A 27,944-nucleotide genomic window follows, 5' to 3' on the forward strand; every position below is an offset into this window, starting at 1 on the left:
TACCATTAAATAATTATAGGGCTTAAATACTTATCAAAAGCCAAAAGGAAGAGTAAAAATCAACTTTGGCATTATGAAGGAATATCGCGACTATCTATGAACTTTTTCTTATTTCCCTAATACCTAAAACTTTAAATAACTTTTCGTTTCACTTAACATTATTCTCCTTTTTTCATTTCTATTCATAATATTGGCCCTTACGTGAGGAACTATTCAATTGATAGTATATATGTTATTTTGTATAATGAACACTTTATTTTATTTTTTTAATTATTGTAGTTTATAAATAATTATTATTTTGTAATTGGTCAAATAAGGTTTTATTTTTCTGAAAACTGATATAAATTATAGTCAAAATTATACTTTATAGTATAAAGTTTATAGCATTAAATAAATTAATTTAGAGAAGGGGGTATCCTGGTTTCTCCGAGTTACATTTTTCAACCACTAAAAATAAAAAATTAAACCAATTTAATATGTTGTCGTTAGTTTTATTTTGTGTTTATACTTTATATTATGTATGATATAGCGACACAAAACACTGCGGGCACTGTACATACGAGAATATCATCAGCTATTTTACACGAATTTTCTATATACCTATCTACCCGTTTCATTAAATCACTCTAGTCTCGTCATATATTAAGAATAAAACAAAAAAAAAATACACAATTTTTTTATTAGACAACACAGACCTAGAGCACAAGCAAGTTAAATTGACCGATATGAATGCTAGTATGCTACGCAGCTTTTTGCCATTTAGCAAAACCAACTACTGTATCCTTCTTCGTAATTCCTTTCCGATTTGCACATTTCAATACGGTTCACTGGACGTCCGTGCAATGACTATTAAAATCAACCGATAAATCCACTGCGAGACTAGGATTTCAATTACTGTAGATTATAAGCATTAGATTCAATGGTGCATATTATATAATAATAATAAATAGATTTGAAGATCAAAATATACATAATAATACATTTAGCTACAGACAATGCTTCTTGTAAGTTCATGTTTGCATATAAAGAGTACTAAAACGTCAGAAATAGTTTTCGGATTGTTATAATATAAATGGTATAAAAAATGTTTAAAACGAATATTATTAATTTCTAAATTTTAAAAGAAATTATTCTAAATAATGAAGACTCTAAATTGTTTAGATTTAGTAAGTATGATTTAGACCGTTCATACATTTTTATTCTGATTTTTGCTGTAATTTGTTTTATATTTTATATAATATATGTACCTATGTTTTAAATTATGTAAATATTGTAACTTAAATCATAATCGAATCATATGATGTATTTACGTTTTTATTTTACAAAAATCAAATTTACAACCGTTTGAAATTTTTTATTTGCTTAAATAATCTATACGCAAAACAATAATATTATTCGGATGCGTGCTGCAAAACCAATTCGAATGCAGCCCTTAGGTGCGAGGTGCGATGCTATGTAGTATGATAGCTGCTTATACAGGTATAGGATAATAAAGGTAGAGGTGTTGGGTGAATACCTACTACCTGCTGTGTGCAGTGCACACACTATACGCTCGCAGGAACGTGCACGCGCGCGCGCACAACGCCGCAACCACCGCATTATCTCTTATTAATTTTTCGAAAACCTACCTGCCGTGCGCGCGAAAGAAGACGGTTACGGCGGCGGCGACCACCACACTCCCGTATAGTAGTCCTGCGTGTAATTTTTTTACACTCGACGGCCGGCGACCGTTAATAACGCAGCTACAGCGGCAGTGCGCGCGCGTGTGTGGTTTGGTGCGTTTATGCTCTCCGTTGTTGTTGTCGTCGTGTGATACACCGTCGTGGTGTTCGGTTTACTCCAACGTTTCGGATAATATGTGAATGTGTAACTAGATTTTTTGAGGTTTTTTTTTTTTTTATTTGAAAAATATAATCCGCATTGAACTTTTAATCAAGTGTTCAGTGTCCCGATCACGCCGCCGCGAGGTGTTTTTTTTTTTAAATTTTTGTTTTTCGATTGGTCTGCTTTTGGATTTAGACAAAACGTTGGATACATTCTCTTGGATATAAAAAAGTAAGTTTTCGTTGATGTATAATGTAATTCATATCTTCTCAATGCTTAAATTGTAGTACCTATATCTATAGAATCAACACTGTAATACCTAATACCTATATGACTATATTATAAGATAGGGTATTGTGTAAAGGCACCTGCTTCGGTGCTAACATAGGTATTAAAACTGGTGTTATGTACGATTTCCTTACGAAAATATAGCAGTTTAAACTGGTTATGTGGGTACTATAATATATTTTATTACATAAATTGTAGAGTTTTAGTCAGTTAAGACCATGATTTGAATAGTCTAACATTAATAGTCTTAATTTGTCATTCTTTTTCTAGCGTGTTTTTTATTGTAAACGTTTTAAATTTCAATTAGGTAAAAGAAATAAAATTATCAACTTTTATTTTTATAAATCTTTAATACCTAGGTATATAATAATAATATAATATATTTATTTAGCAAATCGACAAACCGAAACATAACTATAATACATATAAAAAATAATAAAAGATTTGTAACTCCATCATCATCATAAAAATTTATTTGGTTGTGTTAAGGTAACCTTTAAAAATTGAAAATCATTCATATTTATACGGTCTTTAATAACTTTTTATTCGATAGTACATATATTAAAATTGTGACAACAATTAATGTTTTTTCATAAAAAGTTCCGCTGTGATAAAAACCCAAATTGTTTTAGTAGTTGTCAGTTTGTCACTTGTCAGATATAAATTGGTAAACATAAGAATTCACTTAGTCGTATTCGTCTATTGCATTACCTGTATACTACAGATTACGAAATTTGTATAAAATACAATGAATGAATAAATGAATGAATGTATTATTATTAATTATTATATACAAGTATTCTTACAATATTTATTTTAAATGAATACCTAATACATTTATACTTTATAATCGAAATTAGTTTTAAGTAAATACAACAATATATAAGTTAAAAATAAATAAATTTACTATCTAATATTAACTTACATTTTTATAGTTTCGATGAAAAACAAAAATTATTTTCTTTTTATATATTTCTGTGTTCTATATTAATATAATATTATGGACTATTTACCATGCGTGGGCGTATCAAATGTGTAGCCAGGTAGGTATAGGTAGTTATCAAAATTAAAACGCATACGTGAATTAAATTTCAACCTACTTCTCTTTTGCCATTTGTAGTTATGTAGAGCAGAAAAACCTAAACGCACAATAATTTTATAAGTTTGTTGTTAACCACTCGGACGACTAAAATAAACAAGATTATGCCAATGAGTTCAATACAGTTGACATTTGATAAAAAAAAAAAAGTTTTAATAAGAAATATACTAAAGATTAATCAGTAATAAGAATAGACTAAGAATGATAATTCATACCATAAATTATCACTTAGAATGTGTGTATTTTGCGTAATAATATGTATTGTATGATCGATTTGTATACGTATACCATAACGTGCTTCTTATATAATTTAATAATGAACAACGTCAAAAGTCAAAGCATACTAAAACTAGATATCGTCAATACAAATCACAATACAATGACGTACAATAACAAATCATATAGTGTAGGTAATTGTTGATTTTATTCGATTTTCCTCTTGCGGAAAAAGCTGTGTATCTAACAATCTCATGGCTCTATGTAAATCGGTAGGTAAATATAATTATATATTTCCGTGACGGTAGAGAATTATTACACGACTCGGTTTTTGTATATTCCATTGTTCGTGTTACTCCAGATATGCTATCCAATCGGTATACATTATACACTATACGAGTTATTTATCACTTTGTTAACTTACGAGTTACGAGTATAACCAAGGTGAAGGGGAGATTAATGAAAGAGTACAATTTGAATAAATATTTTGTTGGGGCTATCATTACCTACCTACTATATTGTTTTCTATTCGTTTCACGACCCTCAAAAAGTGTTTTTGTTGCCTATTATTGTTTATTATTATTATTATAGGTAATACTGTTTAATGCGAGTATAAAGGTAATGATTATGCATTTCCCTTATAAGTACCTAGATAATAGGTACATCTGCTTACTGTGTGTTGATATTGACTACTTGTACACTTAATTTAAGTGACTTAAATAGTAATTATATTGACGTATTTTCTTATCCCATCTAGTTGAGATAAAATCTCTTGTTTAGGTGACACAGAAGTTTATTATAATTCAAGGTGTACTTATAGGTATTTCGTTTAACAATAAAATATATACAAAAGCTAGATATTTTTCAAATTAGGTATATACGAAATAGATAATAATGTAACACTGTAACAAAAATATTACAAATTCAAATCTATTTAAAATATCAATGATTGAATGATGTAAATATATTATATCACTGTTATTATTTAAAATCAAAATATTAAACAAATTCGTATTTACATAATAGATACGTATAGATGTATAATATAGGTATATTATATTCTGGCATCACTCACAAAAATACACTCAATGATGCGTTTTAGCAACAATTCAATCCATTGCCATATTGTTATAGTCGATGTGTAAAATAGTATTTACAAGCACACAGTAACCGTTATAATATTAAACGTCATTATTTTGTCATAAATCGTAATAGTATGGCGATTGCTAATGCCCTAATGGTGATATATCCATATACTGATAATAGGTAATAATATGAAATGGTAAATATTATGCATTCAGTTTGAGGTTCGGACAAAGCATGTATAACAAATAATAGTAAAAATTATAATAGTACAAATCATTAAACCAATATTTCAAATAATGACTAATTAATTTCGTAGTTGTTTTTTTAACTTGGTTTTTGATTTGTCATCATATTGATCGAGCACATTTTCCACTCATCGGACCTTCGAACTGTAATGATATAGGGACTCCAGTTGTATTTTTATTTTTTTGATTTTTATTACTTCATTATGACTGTCGATCCAAAATATTATGTAGGTTTTTTCAAACGAACAAACCTGGATTTATTATAATGTAAATTCCATTCGACCGAGACTGAGTACCTACCTATGTGTTAACGTCTCGTAGTGAACGACGCTATAAATATGTAGGTACACTCCAACACACACACCAACACGGGCGCGTGTGCATTTATCCGACATTTGCTGTTTACCAAACGGATTCGAGTGGCGTAGATTTTTATAACTATACACAACTGAGGTGGGTCGACGATGATAATAACAACGATAAATTGTGCAACTCGACGGTCGCTCCGCGGCGGTAAATGATTTTCGTCTGGAACACGTGAATCTATAAATAATAATAAATTCGCGTAAACATCACGTGGACCCGTTTGTCGGTGCTTGCGCATACAGACACTATGCGTGCGATATAGTATAATTATAAATTTCGGCAAATAGAATTGGCCTTGAAAAATGGCAAGTCGAAAAATGAATGAAGTCGGCGCCGCCGCCACAGCGGCCAGTTCGGTGAGCATGGGAAAGTTCACGTGTCTTGTATGCATAGCTGCCCGGAGGCGACTCGACGGCCGGCCGGTCAACCTACTTACACGCTAAATCCGCCGGAGATACAGCATTCCTCCTTCCGGATCTATACAACACGCGCGTATTACTGGCTATATATGCGATTATCGTTCCTATAAATACATAATATAATAACACATATACAATAATTAATAATAATATAATAATAGTAGTCTTCTAAAAATACCCCCCATTCCACCCACCACTTCGCCCGTAGACTTTCTATTTTTTCGCCGTTATTACCGATAATATTATATTTAACGTATTTTCCACTTCGATCGCGTGTCTGGATAGGTATTTTATAGGTTGGAGGAGGTAGGCAGGTACATCATGCGTAGTATGCATAGTCTACCAACACGATAGGCAGCTGAACCCAATTACACAGGTGTATATTTATAGTATACTATATAAAAAATCGTATTATAATATATTATTCCGTTTTGTTCCGAAAGCAATTATTGTCCGTTACCGGAAGCCGTATATTGGCGTCACTGCAGGATCTATTGTCGATGGCGGAATACGCTCCAGCCTAGGTGTACAAGCGATGACCGGCTGACTGCAGGGCTATCGTATAATATGTAGAGCTTCACAAGAACTACACGGTTCAGTTGTTCATTTATTTTATGTGTATAACATATTATTAAATAAAGTTTGATCAATACCTGGTAAATGGTTGTTAGGCAGGTACTAGGTAGGTTAGTACACCTATACAGGTACGAGGAGTGTGCGCTGAAAACCGTTTGTCGTACAGCAGTGAATACAGAGCGTGTTTTTCGACATCTATAATATTATAATAATAATAAATAATAATATATAGAAATAGGATAGGTATAATGCACGGCGAGTATATAATAGAATATTATAGTATGTATTATAAGTATGCGTATTTACAATACCAACGAGGAAAATCGGTTCCAAGGGCGATGGTCTTATACGTATATGAGAAGGTTCGAGACGATTATATGTAGGTTGTTGTGTACACGGTGTATTTTTTTCTCCTCGAACGTCTCAATCGAGTGGCTTTTTTTATTAACATCGTTTTGGAAACTGGTTTTTGTATATAGATAGGTATATATCTGAATAGTAGCCGTCCTATAAGAAAATGTGAATTTTATTATAATGAAAACGATTTCCCTTACAGACTATACGCACATAAAAATGTCATCGGTTCACGGAACACTATTACTATGACTCTTTTTATTTTTGTTTTGATCGTAACCTACATATTTACAGCTATAATCAATTCAATTATCTTTTTCGATATGTTTTCAAAGCATTTTATGAAATACCAAGTTACTATTATATTGACCTCTACTTATATTCAACTGTATAAATGGCAAGCTTTATTAATATTACCTTTATATACTTGTACTTGCTTCTAATTTAAAAAATAACTAGAATACTTACTATACCTATTAGGTGTACTGTGCACCTATAATTACCATGTGTTACATCTATATAGTAGATTTTATATATACTACAGAATGCGCGTAAAATTAATGTTATACGGTCAAGTACGGTACGAGTATCATAAAACCACAAACATAATTTTTACTTTTTGCAAAATGCTAACGACATATATTTAAACTATTTTTATTACTGTGGTGATAAAAATAAATCGTACTTGATATATCATTAGCTTAATTAATATTTTTTTTTCTTATAATTTATTGTCTGCTGACCTTTATTAATTAGTCATCAAACAATACTTTAATTTAGAAACCTTTATTTTTTTATCTATTTAAACATCTTAATAGTTTAATATTTCTACATCTCAAAACTAAATACGCTGCACAGTAAATACGATGCGACTATATTATGTGCTTATACTACATAAATGTATTATAAGTAATGTAGTATAGTGACTAGTATTGTGTAGTAGGTATAGCTATGATAATTATGTATAATCAAATAATCAAAATAACAAACACAGTGAAACACCTATGTCATTCTTAAAATAGTTATTTTCTCTCGTCTTTTGTTTATATTAGTATCGTTATTCCTGACAATACAACCATTCAAACAGTTGACAATTTGAAATAAAATCATAATTCATATTTTTATAGTTCGTTATGGTACAACGAATAGTATCGTAATAATAAATTATGATATTTAATTAGATGAAAAACTCGATTAAATGGATAACTACATGCAAAAAATGTATTAGAATAAGTAGGTATACCCGGATACAATGAAATATTTTATAAGAAATATGATAATAATTTATAGCTTATTTGTAATGCTTCAAAAATTATCATTAACAATAGGCAGTAGATATTATGTTTTATTCGATCTAAGCGTTGTATGGAACTAAACTGATAATGCAGGTAGTAAGAAAAAAATTATGTTTTTTTATTCACTTTACGGTTTACTGGTTAGTCTTTCATACAAAATGGTCATGCAACAAAATATAATGTTAAAAGCCATACGTTCAATTTTATGCTTAAAACATAGTTTAGTTTGCTACAACAAAAACATACCTACCTATGGAAAATATGTATAGGTACATGGTACATGAATGTGTAAGTGTGTGTACTGTTTATAGAGTAGGCGACTGGTCTATTGACTTATCGGATGGCATTTTTTTTTTAGATATCACACAATTTTATAGGTAAAAAACTAATAAATATTTAGTATTGATACGTGACATAATAGTGTTCCGTGTTTGCAAAACATATTTAATTTAGAAAAAAATGTTACAGTTATAAATTATATTATATTATTGGTGTAGGAATGGGAATATGACTAGTAACCTATAAAGTGGCTTAGTTATAATAGTTAAGTACTACTATATAATAATATTTATAGTATATAGTTGTTGGTAGGTACTTACTTTTATACTTTTAGAATCTTAAAATTTTAAGTTTTAAAATAAAGTTAAATAATATTTTATTGTGAATAATATTTCAAAAATAATCTCACATCGTTAAATATGTGTGTTTAATGTCAATAGTATAATGAAGTAAGTGACGCTACTTCAATGGACACAACTACAATATTACAAGCCACCAAATTTTCGAACTATTACCAAACAATCGTTAAAAATAATTAGAAAAATTAAATGTGATAGGTACTCATTCCACCAAAATTAAGTTTGGTCCACAATTAAGTTTTGGTGTCTGAGTTACAAACTCGATAAATCACTGGTTCTATCTGGAACGTTTCACTATGGTTAAATTTGGATAAGGATGGTTATATTATTTACTCCATGTACATAACAAATGATAAGATAAATTCAATAACATGGTATATGTGGTTAATATTGTATGTAAAATTGTATAACCTCTCTGGATACCAAAAGCTCACCAAAGATACCATAACCAATTGCAGCAAGAGATTTTTATTCGCGTACACGCGAAGGTGTTACCCGCCTTAAATGTATTTAACGTGCTAATATAATAATTGTTTACAGTTAAATTATTTTTGACTTCTAATAATAATGTTCAACATGTCTACGCATTTGAAATATGATATTTTTCTATAAGATTCAACTGTATTATTGATTAATGTAATTTAATTTAAAATTCAAATTATTTTTATTTTTTTTTTTTAATTATTTTATGAAATGACAAATACTTACTTTAAGTTAAAATAAATCAATTTACTATTTTTCATTCAATTATTGAAATTTCGGTATTTTTATCATTTTGACTAATGTTGTGAACATCTACGAGTAAAGAAGGTAATTAAACGTATTAAACTATTATATATTTATATCATTTTATAGTTTATACATATATAATGTAAATTATGACATAGTTATGTAGTTAGGAACATTTAAGTAAATTACATAAATACATAATATATAATATAGTTTGTGAAATAACCTATACAATAATTTCAAAAAAATAATAAGTTTTAATAAAATAAATTGAATAAACAATATTATGTATTTATGTATATACATAGAATGTATATATTATAATATACAGATTATAGGCATAGACCTAGTATTAGGTCTATGATTATAGCCTATAGGTATAAGGTATTTACAAGTACCAAATAACGAGATAATATCAAAATATATTATTCAATATTGTAAAATATAAATGAACGCACGTGAACATAAAACTGTTTCGACTTGTAGAAAAAACTGAGTTAACAGGAAAATTGCGTAGTGCCGTAAAGAGCTGCAATAATTATTTCTGAACACATACTACGTCATGTCAAATACATAATAATACTAGCACAATTTTATAACTGTTTTTTTTTTCTATAATAATATTATCTTTAAACTATATTATTGTGATATTTTTAGAGTACTGAGAATATACACACTTCCTAAATTATTTTTCATACCCAAATGGTTCTTATTTAAATATTTTATTGACTTATTTTCACGATAAAGGTAAAATCGTATATGTATATCAATATTTCTTTTCTTTCGACGTATGAAAAAAAATACATATATAAGGGTTCCTCTATAGATGTTATACTCAGTAATCTTTTATAATACTGAATCACGCTATAAAGTAAATAGGGTGTGTTACCAATCATGAAATGGCTTCTAATCTTGTGTAGACGTCACAATATGCTGAAGCCCAAAACCAATATAATATACGTTACTCACGAATATTAAAGTATACATTAGGTATAAACAATATAAACATTATAAACTATATTATTGCGTAAAATATAATTTATAATTTAGTAATATTCATAGTTTTAGTTTTTAGTTTATTTTTTTCTAATACAATATTGATTATTAATTGTTAAATACTGAGGGAACCCGGACCAGTGGTGTTGTACTTAAACGTTATACTTACGATAGGACCAAGGCTGAAACTATAACAATTATAAATGATTACTAAACAAAAATGTAATTCATCTTTTTTAACATTTATAAAATATATCAAATATGTGTTCACTGTGTTGATGCTGCAGCTATAAAAATTAATAGTACTACCCTTTAAATATATGTAATTTTACATTTGGGGACTGTAAAAAAGGTTTGGGGTAAAAATTACAAAAGGTCCCAATGAAGAATAAATAATTTATTTCAGATATCATATGTATAATAATAATGATCACTGATGAGGCTAATTTTAAATTATAATACATATAATAACATAATACCTCAGTCTCCAAGTGCCTATTTATCTAATTAAGTAAATAATATTAATATAATAATATATTTCCTATTCTCTCACAAACTATTTACAATTCTACCTATAGTACCTATATTAATATAATATTTAGGTATTTATATTCAGATAATTTTAATATTTGCACTGTTTATATTTTTTTATTTTCTTAGATTTGTAAATATTTTACATAATTATATTTTTTTTAAACCTATTTACAAAAATACATTTTAAATATAATCATTAACTCATAATTATTAATTTATACATTTTGTAAATTAATAGTTACATGCATATAGTTCATATAGATACCTAATTTATTATATGGCATGAAAAAGGCATGTTGCTGTTCCAATTTTAAACTTTAACGATGGGTAACAATCCAACTATCGTTAACTTAAATAACATTATATTATGTACCCGGAATACGAAAAATAATTGCTCAGATATTTGGCTTGTATATAGCTGGATAAAAATAATGAAATAAATAATAAAATAAAATGTTGGTAATTGAACGCCAAAGTTCTACTGTTATTATTGTCATGAACGGTGGATGGAATAAATCCCGTTTATATTTTGTAAAACACGCCACATGGAAAAATATATACATATTGGTATAATTGGCTCTCACAATAATTATTCCGCACTCGCTAAAAATAACAGTACATAATCGTGTATTCATGTCTTCTCGTGTAACTAAAGTTTAAGTCAATATACATAAGTATTACATGAGATATTAATAAAAAAAATTAATGTTTAGTTACTTATATAGATATTATATGCATATTGAGAGAAATGTTGCGTTTATTGTTTCATATAATATAATGACAATTAAGTGTAATACTGTCATAGTATCATAATATCATTGTAAAATGTTGACTGTTGTCATATTAATGAGGTCTGAGTATTATAATATTTAATAGAAAAAGATTGGTAAATGATTAGATTTAAAACTTTTATTTATTCGTATATAAATATTATATTATGTACTTAGGTTATAGACAATATATTGTATTATGCTATTTATGCTGACATGCTGAATATGTAGATGACAATATACCCTATAAAACCATAAAATGTAATTAATAAATTTGGCTGTACATTTTTTATAAATAGCAGTATAGTAAATTATCGATATCAAACTAAAATGATTTATTTATATGTTTAATGGTAGGGATAAGACATTATTGTCGTGTAGAAAAAAATTAAACAAAACGACTTTACGTAGATTTAAGTAGTGTATTGTAACACAAATTAATATTTTTTACTTTTTAAACAGATTCATGTATAATTACAGTAGAAATGTCTACTCTAAAATCTTATTTATATTACAATTTAATCGCGTATTTTGTGTATGTGAAATTGTATCGGATGGAAAAAAACCGTCAATGCTCATATAAACACGATAAACCGCCAACGCTTAAAAAGTTTAAGATATTGCGGTTTTCTTTATGATGATGGTAAAAAAAAATTCTTTATGAAAATAGCAAGGACCGTTGCGTATGAAACGTATTAAAAAGATAAGAGTATGTACTTAAATAGCCTTTTTATAATTGTGACGACCCGTGCTGTATCTTCATCTGGTTGGTAAACGTTCTCGTATAGGTAGATAGGTAGGAACAGAATATAGATAATATTATACAGTCTTGCGAGTGGCAGCTCTCTGAAAGTCATCATTTCAAAGGGTGCAGGTGGCCGGGTAGGGATGGAATTTTGTGTAAAGGTGTGTGTGTAATGTATGTGAGTGGGTATAAAGTACACACATAAATGCTTGAGAACTCATAAAGAAAATATTCCCAGTGTGTGGCGAACTGAGACGGTGAATGTTGCAGCAGTTATAGTACACAAACACACGATTGCACACGACGGGAAACGTTTTAATAACGGTCGACCAATGTTTTGAGACCGTGTAATTACCGTAAAAACAAAGAGTGTTTCCGACTCACTGCTATTCGGAATTTCACTTTTATACAATGAAAAATTAACAGCAATGTGTGTAAGTAACTATTTATTTTTTGTAGATTTTTAGAAGTTTACTTAGAAGAGATACAAATGTACATTAAATATATGTTCACCAATCATGAAGCATGCTCGCCCCACTTTTTCTTTAGTAATTAATTTATTTAAATTTTAAATTTTAGTAATACTTAAGGATTATACTTCCAAATACTTAGCTTTGATATTTATCCTATTTAAGGAGAATCCTGTGACTTTGCAATATTATTTTTTTCTAATGTAACTGCTCTTTCTTATATCAGTTGAAAACTATATTTTAGTTTGTCATCTAGTCAAACAAACGCATAATTATCTTAATAATTATTATATATAATATATATATATAGAATTATATTTTCTGCCGATGTCATTTAAATAAAAAATGAACAAACTTATATTGAAAAAAGCACGTACCTACCCAATACAATATACATAAATACAATAAACGACAATTCATAAAATAAAAAATATACGCGTGATAGCACCCCACCATGTGGAATGAGAACCAAATACGCTTTATCAGCATCAATTTAACAAATATCTCGAACGGATTCAACTCAACGGTGTCGAGTTCTCTAAACTCTAGGTTCGTAATATTATATTGGTACTCTTAACAGTCTTAACACTAAAATATCATCGTACACTTACATGTGTTTTGTTTGTATATACCGTCCGAGCACGGTTGAGTTATGTACATACAATAACCCAAACTATATACATACCTATTATCAGTACTCGATCATAAATTTTTATTTAAAATACAAATCATACAAATTACAAAGCAACTCAGTAATAAAAGAAAAAATAGAAAACCTTTCAAATGTGTTGCGTTATTAGAAAAAATATTTTAAAAACTGATTTAGTTTTCCATTTATCTCCTGTTGACTGTTCGTGTATTATATTATTATGATATTATCATTATGCGATTTCTGAAACAACTATAGATAGTGCAGTATAAAATAGAAAAAATGAACAATAATTTAAACATATCATGTGTAATGTGTATATATTACAATATAATAGATATTACTATTGTTTAAGTGTTTAACCTATAATTCGCAATAAAAGGTCTTGTCCTTGTAATAAAATGGGAAACGTAGTAATTAAAAAAATAATAAAAATAATCAGTATCGTGTGCACTGTGCAATAATAATGTTTGTATAAAATTGTTATAATAGAAATAGTTTTGTACACTAGGTTAATAGTTTTATTTCGATATTTCCTTTTTAAAATTAATATTTAATATTGAAAATAATAAAACGACATTCCGGTGGATCGTTTTTCTATTTTAAGTTTATTAGTACTTACTATAATTTTATGATAGTCTTAAATTTAATCCGAAAGTATTTTTTTGACAAAATATCATTGATTTTATTGTATACTACTTTCACACGTGGATAATAAAAATAACAAACGACAGTACCGTATCCCTAATACAAATTACTACTGTATAATATTGCGTACACATACGACGTAATATTATATTATTATAATAACAGCCGTGTTATTAACTTAATAACTTATTATATATTTTTTTTATAGTAAATACAATTTACAGGCATATTTTATCTTTAAATAGTACTAAAATAAGCTATATATGCTTGTAATCTTCATAGTCATATGCCACGAGTTCCCTAAGGGAACTTAAGCATAATTCTTCTACCCTCCAACCCACATCTTTCCGAAAGTTAATTCAAAATGATGATTAAAATCGGGAATATCCAGTATAATCAAATCCATTCTGGAAATTGATTTGAAATCAAATTTATGCAATAAATGTAATACATTTAGATACAATATCCTATATATGTCTAACCCGTTTACCATGGTATAATCTATTATACATACTTATTTCAATATAATAATAATACCTATAATTTTCATATTCAAAATACTAAAAAAGACTGTTAATTGCTTATATATTATCAATATAATTATCGAAGAGGGAAAAAAGTTGAAATTACTTTTAATAATTTTAATATGAAATATTGTATAATATATTACCTACTGTATTACCTACATATAATATTACATATTATTGTTCTCTCAATTGTATTTTCTTAACAACTCATTTTAAAAATATTTAATACAACTCTACAGTATATCTCCAATAGTAACAATGCAATAAACTATTAAAGAGATGGATAAATTAATTTAAAGAAATATATTTTATAATTTTCATATTATGCACTTATTACTGATATAAGTTTGAAGAAAACGATTTTTATACCTTCCTATAATAATAATTTTAGTAAATAATTAATGTTGGAATTAATTTGATATAATTATAGGCACTTTAGCACTTACCCAAGAGTTATTCAATAATGCAATTAACAGTTTTAGTAAAAAAAAAAAAAAATAATATTTCTTCATTAAAAATATTAATTATAGGCATCTATAATTTTATTTTAGTGGTAAAAAAATGTTTTTGAAAAAAATCCATTAGTATAAATAATTATATGCCTTCTATTCGACTAGTGTTATCTTATACTAAATATTTTACTTTAGTTAGGGCTCTATTCGAAAGTGAGTGCCTTAAATCAGTTACTCGAATGTCAAGGTTTCATGCTAATTACCAACAACATTCTATACATATATTAAGTCTACAGATATATAATTTATAAAAGTATACAACTCTTAGAATAAGAAAAATATAAACAATAGACAAAATACCTTAACTTTTTTAAACAAGTTTATTAAAAGATTCAAATCAACAATGATGCTAATTTTAACCTTAATTTCCTGTCAAAGAGTTGTATAAATTGCAGCATTAGGTATTCAGTATTTAGGTTTTTTTTTATACACCGACATTGTAATAGTTGGTATAACTCATACAGTTAGTTAACTAATTTACGCAATACACGCGTACATTGTATACCTATATAATATATTGTATTCTTCACTAAAAAAAAAACATTTAATATTCTCAATTTAATTTATAATTTACAGTTCTAGACTAAAAATGCATACAAAATAATTACATAATTTATAAAAATAATAATATATAAATTAATATTATGATATGATAATAATAATAAGTATTTAATAATTAACTGTTAGGTAAATAGGATTTAATGTATTTAAAATATTTGAAAAAACTTTTTTTGAAAAAATGTGCACCTAGTTGATATAAATATAATATGATAGACTATAGAGTATAATATAATATATTATTTATTTTAATAATACAAATATATAATATATTGTTAAAACAATCGCATACGTCTAAGCTATTTTTTAAATTAAAATTACATAACTTGAGCCTTGAAGATGTCTCACATTAATTTTTTTATAGGGTTACGTTTTTAATGAGTAGATACCTAACTAAACAACGTCTAGTTATTGCAACTGTAAATACATTTACACTAATGCAATATATACCTATATGCATATGGGAATGTTCCCACACATTTTTGAATTTGATATATTATTATGTGCATAACTCTTTTTTCTACGTTATTTTTACTTGGACAATTTCCAGTTACTCAACATTATACTGACGAATCGTGTATATTTTCAGATTTTGTTGAAAATCATAAATGGATAACAAAAAAACATCGTAGCAGCAATGATATACCAACAGAAATATGACCAGTGATCCTCACTTCCTAAAGGCCCTTAAGAGACATCCGGACAGGAGAACTTTGCAAGTATGTATCTAACAAACCTATTGAATTGTATCATACTATTATAATATGTGTGCTATTTATTTACTAATATTCTTTTTAATTTTTGATAAATAAAAATAATAATTCAAATTTCAAATTATTAATTTCTGATTAAAATAAAGTATAGTATAGTATATAGTAAAATAAATGCATCAATAATATTATAACATATAAGTTGGTAAGTTTTTCATATTTCATCTTATATAGTTATATTTTATAATACCTGCACAATTATTAATATCACAATACTTAACCTTTTGACAATTTCACTTATAAATGTAGTGATTAAATAGGTATTATACTATATAATAATTATAAAGTATAATACCTATTTAATCATATATATATATAATTATTATAGATTATCAAATATTAATACATAATATATTGACTACCTATTAAATTAACGATTAACAAATTTTAAGTAATTTAAACTATACATCAAAAATGTTTTAAACAAAATTTAATATTTATTTTTGTATACTAATATACTAATACATTACCGTTATTAATACGATGTGAACTAAAATGTTCAATTTTTCACAACATCGTTTTTGATTGTTTCCGTACGATACTAAACAGTATAAACGCGTATTATATTTATTTTAACGAACTGCGTTATATCGTCATCTTCAGTATCTGTATGGTATAATAATATACGTATAATATAATCGTGTGAACGTGATTTTTACAGCACAACTTAATCAATTTAATGAAACTTTATATGCAATTAAAATAATTTAAAATGTTTTTATACATTTTATTTTTATTATCTTTTGGAGCAGTAAAAATGCTTAGCTTTTTTAATTTCAATTAATCTGGTCGGTAATTTGCAAGGATGTCAAAAGTAAAAATTCCAAATTAGTTTCTTAATAAGTAGTATTAATACAAAAACAAAATTAGGGAAAAGAGAATTTTTACTTAAAATCAGTTTTCGATATAGATAAAAAATTGTTTTTCTTTTATTGTTGTAATTCAAAAATGAGTAACAGTACCTACCTATCATTCATCATTTGTATGAATACAGGAGAACACATGCTACTCATGTCCTAAAAATTTGTCATAGTTTTTGTGATCTACCTAAACTCACAAGTCAATAAATATAATTAGATATTAAATATGAAACATGAAATAAAATTTATCAAATATGCTTTAAAATTATATTCTCAATTTTTACGTTGACTATTGGTGCATAAGCAGAATACAGAGACACAGAGTACCTATAGGTACTCATTTATTAAAAACAACAAACGGTTCAATTCGATTCAATAGTGCTTCCCCGTTACTTGAATTGAAGTTGCAAGATGAATGGTTGAAATGTATACATCTTCAAAGAATTTAATATTTGATGAGTTTTTAAAAGATATGAAAGCAACCTTTTGTAAATTAATATAGTAATAATTTTTTTGTTGAACAACTTTTAGATTCTGAAAAAAGTGATGAATGCATTGATCCTACAACAATGTGTGTGTTTTTTTGTGTCTGTGTACACCATAACATATTGAAATAATTCTTCAAATTTAAAACTTTAGAGATGGTTTCCGGTGACAAATTGAATATCCATAGTTATAATAGAGGTCAAAAGTAAAAAGTTTCCAGTAGTTAGCTAAAAAATCGAGAAAAACCACGAAAAAATAATAGAAAACGGGATTTTTTTACACAAACCCAGATTTTAACAAAATCAACTTTTTTGTTTTGTTGTAACTCAAAAACGAATCATTAAATACTTGAAATTTTCACCAAATGTTTATATGAGTGTTATCTATACACGGTGTTACATTTTCAAAATATTATGGATTTGTTGAACTGTTTATACACAACTAAATTTTTCATTTTTTCTAAGTCTTTTTTTTTTGTATGACGGAACAAAATTTACGAAAAACTTGAAAATTTAATATAAGCTTTTAGTTGTTCTTATTGTAGTTAAAAAAAATATCGTTAGTCACAATTTTTTTTTATAAGCATTTAAACTTTAAAATTCAAATGTTTACGAAAGTTATCTTGTAGTTAAAAATTTATACACACTTTAAGTATTTATATCTAAGGTCAAAATATTAACCCAAAATTGTCCATACATTGTCCTTAAAATAACTATAGAAAAAACTTGAGCGTCATTATAGGAAAACTGTAATAAACATCTAAATTTTACATTTTTACGGAGTCGCGTAATGATAACGATAAATCCTAAAATGATTTTAAATATTTGTTATTATATTTTGTGAAAATTTCAATCTTCAATGGTTATTCCTTTTTAAATTAAGTATAACAATAAAATAAAATTCCTGTTTTTCTTAATTTGTTTTTTGTTTTTCCACTTCTTAATAAAGATCCCGCTGAACATTTTTGAGTTCAGACCTTTTAGAGTACCAACTGAATTCGATAACAGAAAATATATTTAAAGTTGAAAATCTATACAATTAAATGTTTAACTTCTTTAAAAGGCGATATAATAACAGACGCACACGACAACACACTCATAATTGTAAAATCTATACATTATCATTAATCCAAAATATTCAATGTATACAGTGAGCATAAAACTATAAAAGGTATATATTTTATATTCTTCTTATCGTATCTGGTCTACATAATTCTACGACTTGCCTTTAAATATTGTAAAGAGAAAAAGATATAGTTTCTTTATGTTTAGCAATTAATTGCCTATAGTCTATACTGTATAATAAACTACTGATAATACTATACCATAATATTATTACATATATATTTATACTCAAGAACATTATTTGGTAATTACAACAATTATTACTTACTAAATACTAATTAAGTACTATAAGTACTTAATAAAGTTTACTAATAAGTATACGTTTTTTTACAGTTTACTTTATTATTTTTTTTTTTTTACAATATAATGTAAGCAACAACTTTACATCTAAGATATTTAATTAATTTATTTTATTTTTATAACAATAAAATTTGTCACTAAAGTGTTTTTTTTTTACTATAGATAAGTTTTATTTTAAAATATAAATATAAAAACCTATCATGATTGAATGATTCGTGACCACAAACAAATTAAACCACGGATAACTGCGGGTTCGATTAACCTTGGTTGCCATAACTTAACCAAGCAAATCCAGAAGCACCGAAATTAGTAGATTAAATTAGATTTAAAATATTATTAATGATTATATACTATACTATACTAAAAATAAACATATTTTAAAATAAATTTTAAATTATACTTAAATAAGAAAATAAGAAAAATTTTAAAATTTTAATTTTTGCTGAAACTGGGTCATAGGCATCTCGAAAACATTTCTTTGGGCATCAGTCGATATACGCTATGTTAAAACCACTATCAATAACGGTCAAAAGTCACTATAATAGCAGTAATAGCTATTTAATAATTAATCGTAATAACTCATCATTATATTTTAACATTAACTGTTATCTTTTTAGGATCTTCAAATAATTTACTATGGACTTCAAAGTTTGGAAGCTTTGTATACCTATAGAGATTCCGCATTGCGCACTCTATGCAAAACTGTCAGATACGAATACCACGAAGCCAACGATGTATTATACTTGTAAGTATAGAATTGAAAAAATTTTACTTTTTTATAATTGTATACACTAATACACTAAATTACTATAAATAATTTAAATTAAATTTTATAATAAAAACATACGTATCTTATATTTCTCGTAAATTCTTCTTAACTATGATTACATTAATGATTGATTAAAATCAAAAAAACAATACATTTTAATTTTTTCAAAATATAATTTGTTTTTGAACCAAAATTACATAGCTCTACCTAGTATTCACCTAACTACCCATACTAACTCGTTAAAAAGTTAGTATTCTGTGATTCACCTAGCTTGTTCCACTTTATGTCTCCGTATTATCAACCAAATAGCTACATAGATAAATGACTATGGCTATTGAATACATAACATAAGTACTGCACTCATTTCAAACTTTGAACTGATTATTGGAACTTGTATATAGTTAAACATTACATTAGTAAATTATTAGAACCCTTTTGATCATTAAATATCCAACATTTCACTCGAGACCATATCCCCAGCAACCATATTTTCGTTAAATGGTAGACTCCTACAAATTTAAGTTATCTCCTATATACTTATAGACATATTGTTAGCTCTTAGAAAATAATAATTTAATAATAAAAAAATAATTTTTACAGAAAATAAATAAATTCTAAACATTTACTAAACTCAAGCAATATTTGTCTAAACAATATACTTAACGATGAATCAGTTACAAATGAACTATGTTATCGGAAATAAATGCTAATTCGTTCGGAAATTGCCGATACGAATAAAATTATTCTTTTATTAATATTTGACAATATTCAATATCATAGTATCGTTGAAAAAAAATTAAAATATTTTGTACTGTTATGTATCGGTTTGTACTATATATAGACGTGATAAGCATTCTACCTTTTAGCAAAAAAGAAGAGATTGTAAAAATTTCATCTATTTCGAAAATCATTATAATACACAGCGCATAAACAAGCTCCATTAAATTATGTTTATAAAATATTTTTTTATATTTATCATTTTCTAGTTATTATCATTCTTAGTTTTTTGAGCTTTTCAATTTCAAAATCGTTTACACGTGTAAAAATTTTGAAGTGTAGAAGATTACAATATCTTTTATTTGGAGGTAATAAGGTTTTCGTGTAGGAGTTTACATTTGGCCTTATTTTCGATTTTATTCTTTTATTGTACTAGATCTATGCCAATAATTTGTGAATCTACTATACCTAAGTATCCACCTATACTTGTAAAAAAAAGGTTCGTTAGTATACCAGACATATGCCAAACATGTACCATTACCCACAGTCATCATACAGTTTTTTGGTTTCGATGCCAATATATTTGTGCAATTATTGAAGATATCTATTTATTTCTAGGGACGTTAAAAATGTCCATTTAGCAATTTATTTTTAAGTTTTTATGCCCTCTAAAATTTTGTATACAATAAAAATGTATCAGGCCTAAGTACAATGTAAATTGTACATAATATAATTAAATTATTCCCACAAACATTACCCAAAACTAATGCTTGCGTCAAGGTACAAAATTACAATGTTTACAGAAAACTTTTAGAACAATCCAAAACATTATATGTACTCGTATGATACTACAACCACATACTTTACCTACGAAGCACGGACTCTACATAGACAATATGAGTGCTTCAATTATTTTATAATTACCTGTACATAAATTCGATACCTTAATTTGAAATTGAAACTTTCATAAAATATACATAATTTAGTACTTAATTACAGTATGAAAGTATTTCATAACATGCTTTTATGTTATTATTAACAACATTATTACTGTTGAGTAGGCACTTGTAAAATAGTCAAAATTACCGAATTATAACTTCATAATATACTTACAGACTCGGTAATTTGTATTTCTGAACTTATTATTTTTCGTTATTATACCTTATGCCCTTATAAATTATAATATTATTTTGTTGATGTTATTGTTTAATAATATTGTAATTATGCTTGAAATAATATTTAAATGTTGAGATACAATTGAACAGTGAAAACTGAATAATTTTTAAAAAGTATGATATGTATATTTTAGTATAATATTTTAAAATAAAAATTGGTATTTATAAAAAACCGGATTAAGTGCTGCCATCTATGCGTTTTTAAACAACTATAATTTCACATTTTAGTTCAAATATTTGCGTATAGATAGCGATCTGTCTTCAAAATACGTTTTTAAAATATTTATCAATACGAATGCATTAAGGCATTAGAATTGTTAATTGTTATTTCCATAATTTTAGAAATAATCCAGCACTCTTGTACCTCTTATAGACTTATATTATAGAACTTAAATATTGATCAACACTACACAATATACCATTTAATTCGTAAATTTATTTTAATTTATAAATAAATATTTAATAAAATATATTATAATTAATACCGCTATTAAATAATTAATGTATAAAGTTGAATTTGATTGTAACATTTTTCAGTACTGGAGAGTTGGCTATGTGTTGGTTTGTGTTGCTGTCAGGTTCCGTATTCATTGACGGAAAACTGTTCCTGCCCACGTCCAGGTAAGATCAATTAAATACCTTACTCAAATAAAGCACATTAGTAGTACGTTTTTTGCGTAGTCCCATATTTTCACTAAAATCAAATCAATAAAATCTAAACTCAACCAAATTTCATTGCTCAATTTCATTACCTTTTATAATTTGGTGTAAAATTACATTTCGATATTCGCCGCACGACATTGGTATAAGGTACAATTTATACATTATAATATTACATAAAGGTATAACTTCGATTGTATTTAGTATTTACCAACCTATTGAAAAAATCCCATTAAAAGTGAAGCTCTGTTCAAACGATCTAACCTGCGCAGGTACCATAAAATTATAATCATTATCAAAGGTGGACTAGCCATATAGGATAGTAGTATAGTTCTACTGGTACGCAATCTTCTTAAGGCCATCGAGCTAAAGCTGAACCATGTAAATTTATTAACTTAAATCAAAATATATTATAAAAATAACTATCAATATAAATCTATTTAGACACATCATAATACACTCATAAAATGGTTGTAAATGTGTCGTTAATAAACAATAATGAAAATATAGGTTTAATTAAGTCCGACACTGCTGTTTATAACTTTTAATATACAAGAATATGAGATTAATAAAGATAATTTCATTTAAATGCTGTATTGCTGTGTCAGTAATGAACCCCGTGGTGTTGTAAAATATTTTTGGTCAGCATGTTACGCAATGGAACAACTATAAAGTATAAAGCCAAAATCTTAGGGGGTTTTACTAAACTTTTATCTGAAAGTGACATACCTGAAATGAGGATTTTCTTTCTAGGATATGATTTTATGTAAAGTTACAAGACTATAGATATTATATAACACACAAAATACATTTTATTACTGTATAGAAATTCTTTTTTAAGTATCTTGTATCTACATTCTACTTGCACCTTAGCCTTTAAAAAGAGATTACCCAAATGTTGGTCTCAATTGCTTATTTGTGCATGAAAGACTGCAAACGATTAACCTTTTTAAATACACGGTAATAAGATAAAAGAGCTTATTATGTACTATATAAGTATGTAACCCAGTTTTTCAACAAAAAAAGTTAATGACAAATCATTAAACAAAAACTTTTAATACAATTACTTTTTACAAATAGTTGGCTAGTCAACCCCCTCCACAATACGCCTCTGTATGATATTCTAACATTAATTTATGTTTTGTAATCTCAGAGGGTCATAATATCAATTTAGATGCTAAGCGGAACAATTAAATTATTCGTTTTTGAGTGTTGTGCATAGGTTCATTAGGAATTCAGGAGGGTCAAAAATAAAAATGAATAAATAAATATTAATTAATTGTCCAGTGAGTACTTTTCAAAATAATCAGAAATTTTTTTTTAAAAACTATGATAAAATCAAATTTTTGAAATTGTTTTATGAATATCTGATTTGAAACTTTTACAAAATATTAGCATTTTCTATAGATGATAGGTATATGTTTTTGAAATGTAATACAAGGTTTCTAATACATTTTTCATAAACAGGATTCAATATTTTATTATATTTTAATTTAAATATCGAATAGATTCCGTCACATTATTATAGACATTATTATAATAATTGCAAGTTATTTAAGCCATGAATCTATTCCATCCATTTTATGGTACGCGTTTTGATTTTTAATTTAATAATTAATTTCAATATACTTGATATACTATAATAATTAATAACTAATAATATAGTAAAGGATATATTTTTGACGAAAACTAATTCAACAAACAATACTAATAATGGAAAAATTACTAATGATAATATGAATAAATTATAAAATATCATTATTCATTAATAATAAATAATAAAGACTGACGCGGCATATTCCGCTCTTAATCGTTTTTCATATGCAATGATTTATCATCAAATTCAAATTTAATACATCCATTACCGTTTACAGTGACCTCTACTCAATGACGAGGTATGCTTTAAACCTACTAAATATAACAGATCAAGTTCCTGAAGTGTTTTTTAGGTGAAAAACTTACGTGCCAAACATTTTCTTCGCAGTGTCCTTTACTTTTCTGATTTTATCAAACTGATTTTCAGTCACCGTTTTCTAAAAATGTGTTACATCTATACTGACCATATCTACAGAAAACGATTTTATTATACTATTTATACCGATGTATATTTTCAAAGCTCATTCTACAATGAGCATACTACAATCCCACAAAACGCGACACCCGTTTTCTAGAGATTACCTACCCACATAGAGTCCATAATAAGAAGCACGTCCTATATTATTCACAGTTTCATTATTGGAATAAACGGTTTTATATAATTACTTTTACAATCATTACTTAGAACTTATAGTATTTGCATATAATTTGTTTGGTTAAGTAAATTTCAATATATGTATCCCTGGACCTTGATAAAACATAGCTGTACGACGGTTTATAGTGGTTTCATTAACTTCACACGCCAGACCTCCTATTACGTACTTAGAGTATAGGTACATCGATTCAGCCAGTATAGGTCATCTAAAAACAACTTATCGATCCACTACGTTATCTGAACAGACAAAAATTAAACTTTCCGAACAAAAATTATATTTTGATTTTACTTATAAAAGTTAAAATTTAGTATAATATGTATAATGTATACATAAAATTAATTTTTATAAATACTAAAATACACTAGAATTATATAGGAATAATATCTATTATACCATTTTTATTTTAATATTTAAATTATGGTTAACGTATTAAATTTTAGATATATTGTTAATATATGTATATCACTTGTTTCATAGACGTGTAAGTTTTATTTAGTTTCATGTTTATTTAGTGTATTGGTCGAGTCGATACTGGCAGAATTGATGCTTATTAGCGAAATTGATAGGTAGACCTCTGAATCGAAATAAAACAAAAATGTTGTAGTTTTTTTTTATTTTTAAATAATTTATAAGAAGACTTATTATTAATTAGCACTCAAATTAATGCTTTTATATTTTCATATATATTACTTTCGAGTATAATTTGTAAACAGATATACTGCAAAATATGAATATTTTAATTTTTGAAACACAAAACTTGTTTCTATATATAAAAACCTTATACTCTTGCTTACAGTCTATAGATTTAATTTTTATTATTTATAGGTTAAAATATATTACTTGTACTTAACCGACTCAGTAACTTTTAAATACTTTTTCGTTCGTGGAATAATGATTACTGCCGAGACAATCTAAAAGTATTCGAGCCTCATTGACTGAAAAACAATTAATAATTCAACACCAAAGATTTTTTTTTATATTTTATTGGTTATTTTTATTTTTTTTTCGAGTAACAAACAAATAAAACTAAATGTTACCATTTCAAAGAAAACAAATTATTTTTCGTGATGTATGAAGGTTGGTAAAATACAAAATTCTATGTAATATATATGATTTGCCTCCAGGTGGCATTTCTTTAACATGGCACTGGCTTGAAGCCAACATTTTGTCTACATTATAGGCATATAGGTTTAATTTCAATTTTAAATTCTTTACATGTGGCCGCTGGAAAGACTGTATAATGTTATGCTAAACAGACCGAAGGAGAAATTTTAGTCTCTCACACCGCTATTAACCTTACCTAGTCACTTATAATATACATATATTTTTAATTAAAATATTTTCACACCCCATTTTATCAACATATTGCACAAATGCTTACCAAAAAAAATTAAAATTCATAACAAAAGTAAGTAAATTTTGGTTTTATAAATAAGATTCGATCCACATCTGATGAAAACCACGAATTGGACACTACTAATATATAATATATATCATAACAATAATAAATTACTATATGCTTATAGATTTTGTCTCAGCACTGGAAAATGCCAACCAGTTGTTATTCTTATTCTTTTATAGAGGCATTCTAAGACACAGAAGTTATTTTTTATAAGCTTTATATATGAATAAAATTATATACGATGTTAACATTTTGATATACATCCCAAAGTTAGGTATATTATTTATATTAAATAAAATTAACTAAAATATCTTTTTTTTAAATTATGAACAAATATTATACGTGAATTAAATATTAACTTTAATAAGTCAATAAGTCCTGGTTTATATAAACAGTTAATATTAAAAAAATATTTAATAATTAATTAATACATTTAATGATTAATTATTATTATTTATTATACAGCATATCTGATATTGAAAACGTACAAAACAAATGGATTTTTTTTCATCAGTTAAATGGACTAGTAAAATGTTTACCTCCCCCTTTCTAAAACTAAGATAACATAACTGTAAACAATTATAATAATTTTAACACTTTTTTTTGTATCAAAGCAAATGTAATAAGTAGGTAGTAATTTTATTGAACGACTGTTAGACTTGAATACAAATTATAATCGATGAATAAATGTTTTAAAAATTATTATACTTAACAATCATATATTATGTTATATGTTTCTATATTTTTATCTATTTCGTGCATTTAATATAAAATAGACATTTAATTTTTCGACGAATCTGTTCATCATTTATTTAGCGTTCATGCTGCAAAATAAATTGATGATGTATTTTAAAATGTATTACATAGTTTTTAAGGCGTTAATTATAAAGAACATTTATTTTTCATTAAATATTTACTTTGTGAAAATATTTATTGAATATCACCGGATCATCCTTAAATGTAATGTTTTATTATTATTTAATTTAATTTGCGTAATATTTTCAACTTGCTAAAGTTTTTTTTTTTTTTTAAACATTTATTGTAGCAAAATTAGTAATTAAAGTGCACTAAACAATATTATTTAGACAATCTAATAGGGTTAATTTTGTATACTATTTTGAATTTGAATAGTAGTATTTATCGCTGTTTTTTTCATAAATTATCAAATAAATGTATTATTAAGTACTCGGTAGTTAACATTATCAAAGTTCTTTTTTATAATGAAAAGAACTTATTTTAATCATAACTAATAAGCAATAAGTCATGTCTATGTACATGCAATAAGAAATACAGTTTATTATTATAATTAATTATTATTTATTTTTTAATTTTTATTTCTATTGAATTAGTATTTACTTTATGTAATAGTTATAGTATTATAATTTAATTTTAATACAAAGAACCTAACATTATAAAATATGGAAATAAATCAGAATATTTTATTCAACGTAATTCAAGTAATAGATATATTATAAACTATATTTTTAGAATTTTATAAAATGATTTTCTTATCCGGTCATATTACGTCCTGTAACTCCCTCGATAAATACGTAAAACAAAAAACGCCCTAGCACACACTGTCACCGATATATTCTTTTTTTATTATGTACATAATATAACTGATAAGTACAATTATGCGTTTCGATGTTTTGCATTCTGTTTATTATTTAAAATGCAAATAATAAAAATCGATTATAAACCAATAATAAAATTATGTATAAAACTGCCACGCAGTTGTAAACAAAAAAAAAATATTAGTTAATTAAAAATGTATTTTAATATTTGTATGAATATAAAATACTTATTTTCTACATTTTTAACAATGCTCAATATAATTTTTACTCCGTCGTTTGGTCTGATTGTCTCAAAAATCGTTTGATTCATT

General features: G+C 26.2%; 1 protein-coding gene across 1 annotated transcript in view; it reads left to right on the top strand.

The window, feature by feature from the left end:
- The first annotated feature begins 1,747 nt into the window (after nt 1-1,747).
- LOC114123378 (rap guanine nucleotide exchange factor 2) overlaps nt 1,748-27,944 on the top strand; it is a 67,926-nt gene continuing 41,729 nt past the window's right edge. Inside the window, exons 1-4 of the mRNA XM_027986337.2 lie at nt 1,748-2,055; nt 16,134-16,263; nt 19,702-19,829; nt 22,283-22,366. Coding sequence (XP_027842138.2) covers nt 16,201-16,263; nt 19,702-19,829; nt 22,283-22,366 — 275 coding nt within the window. The 5' untranslated portion in view covers nt 1,748-2,055; nt 16,134-16,200. The remainder of the gene's footprint in view (nt 2,056-16,133; nt 16,264-19,701; nt 19,830-22,282; nt 22,367-27,944) is intronic.

The sequence above is a fragment of the Aphis gossypii genome, chromosome 3 (assembly GCF_020184175.1).
Source record: "Aphis gossypii isolate Hap1 chromosome 3, ASM2018417v2, whole genome shotgun sequence".
Taxonomy (NCBI): Eukaryota; Metazoa; Arthropoda; class Insecta; order Hemiptera; family Aphididae; genus Aphis; species Aphis gossypii.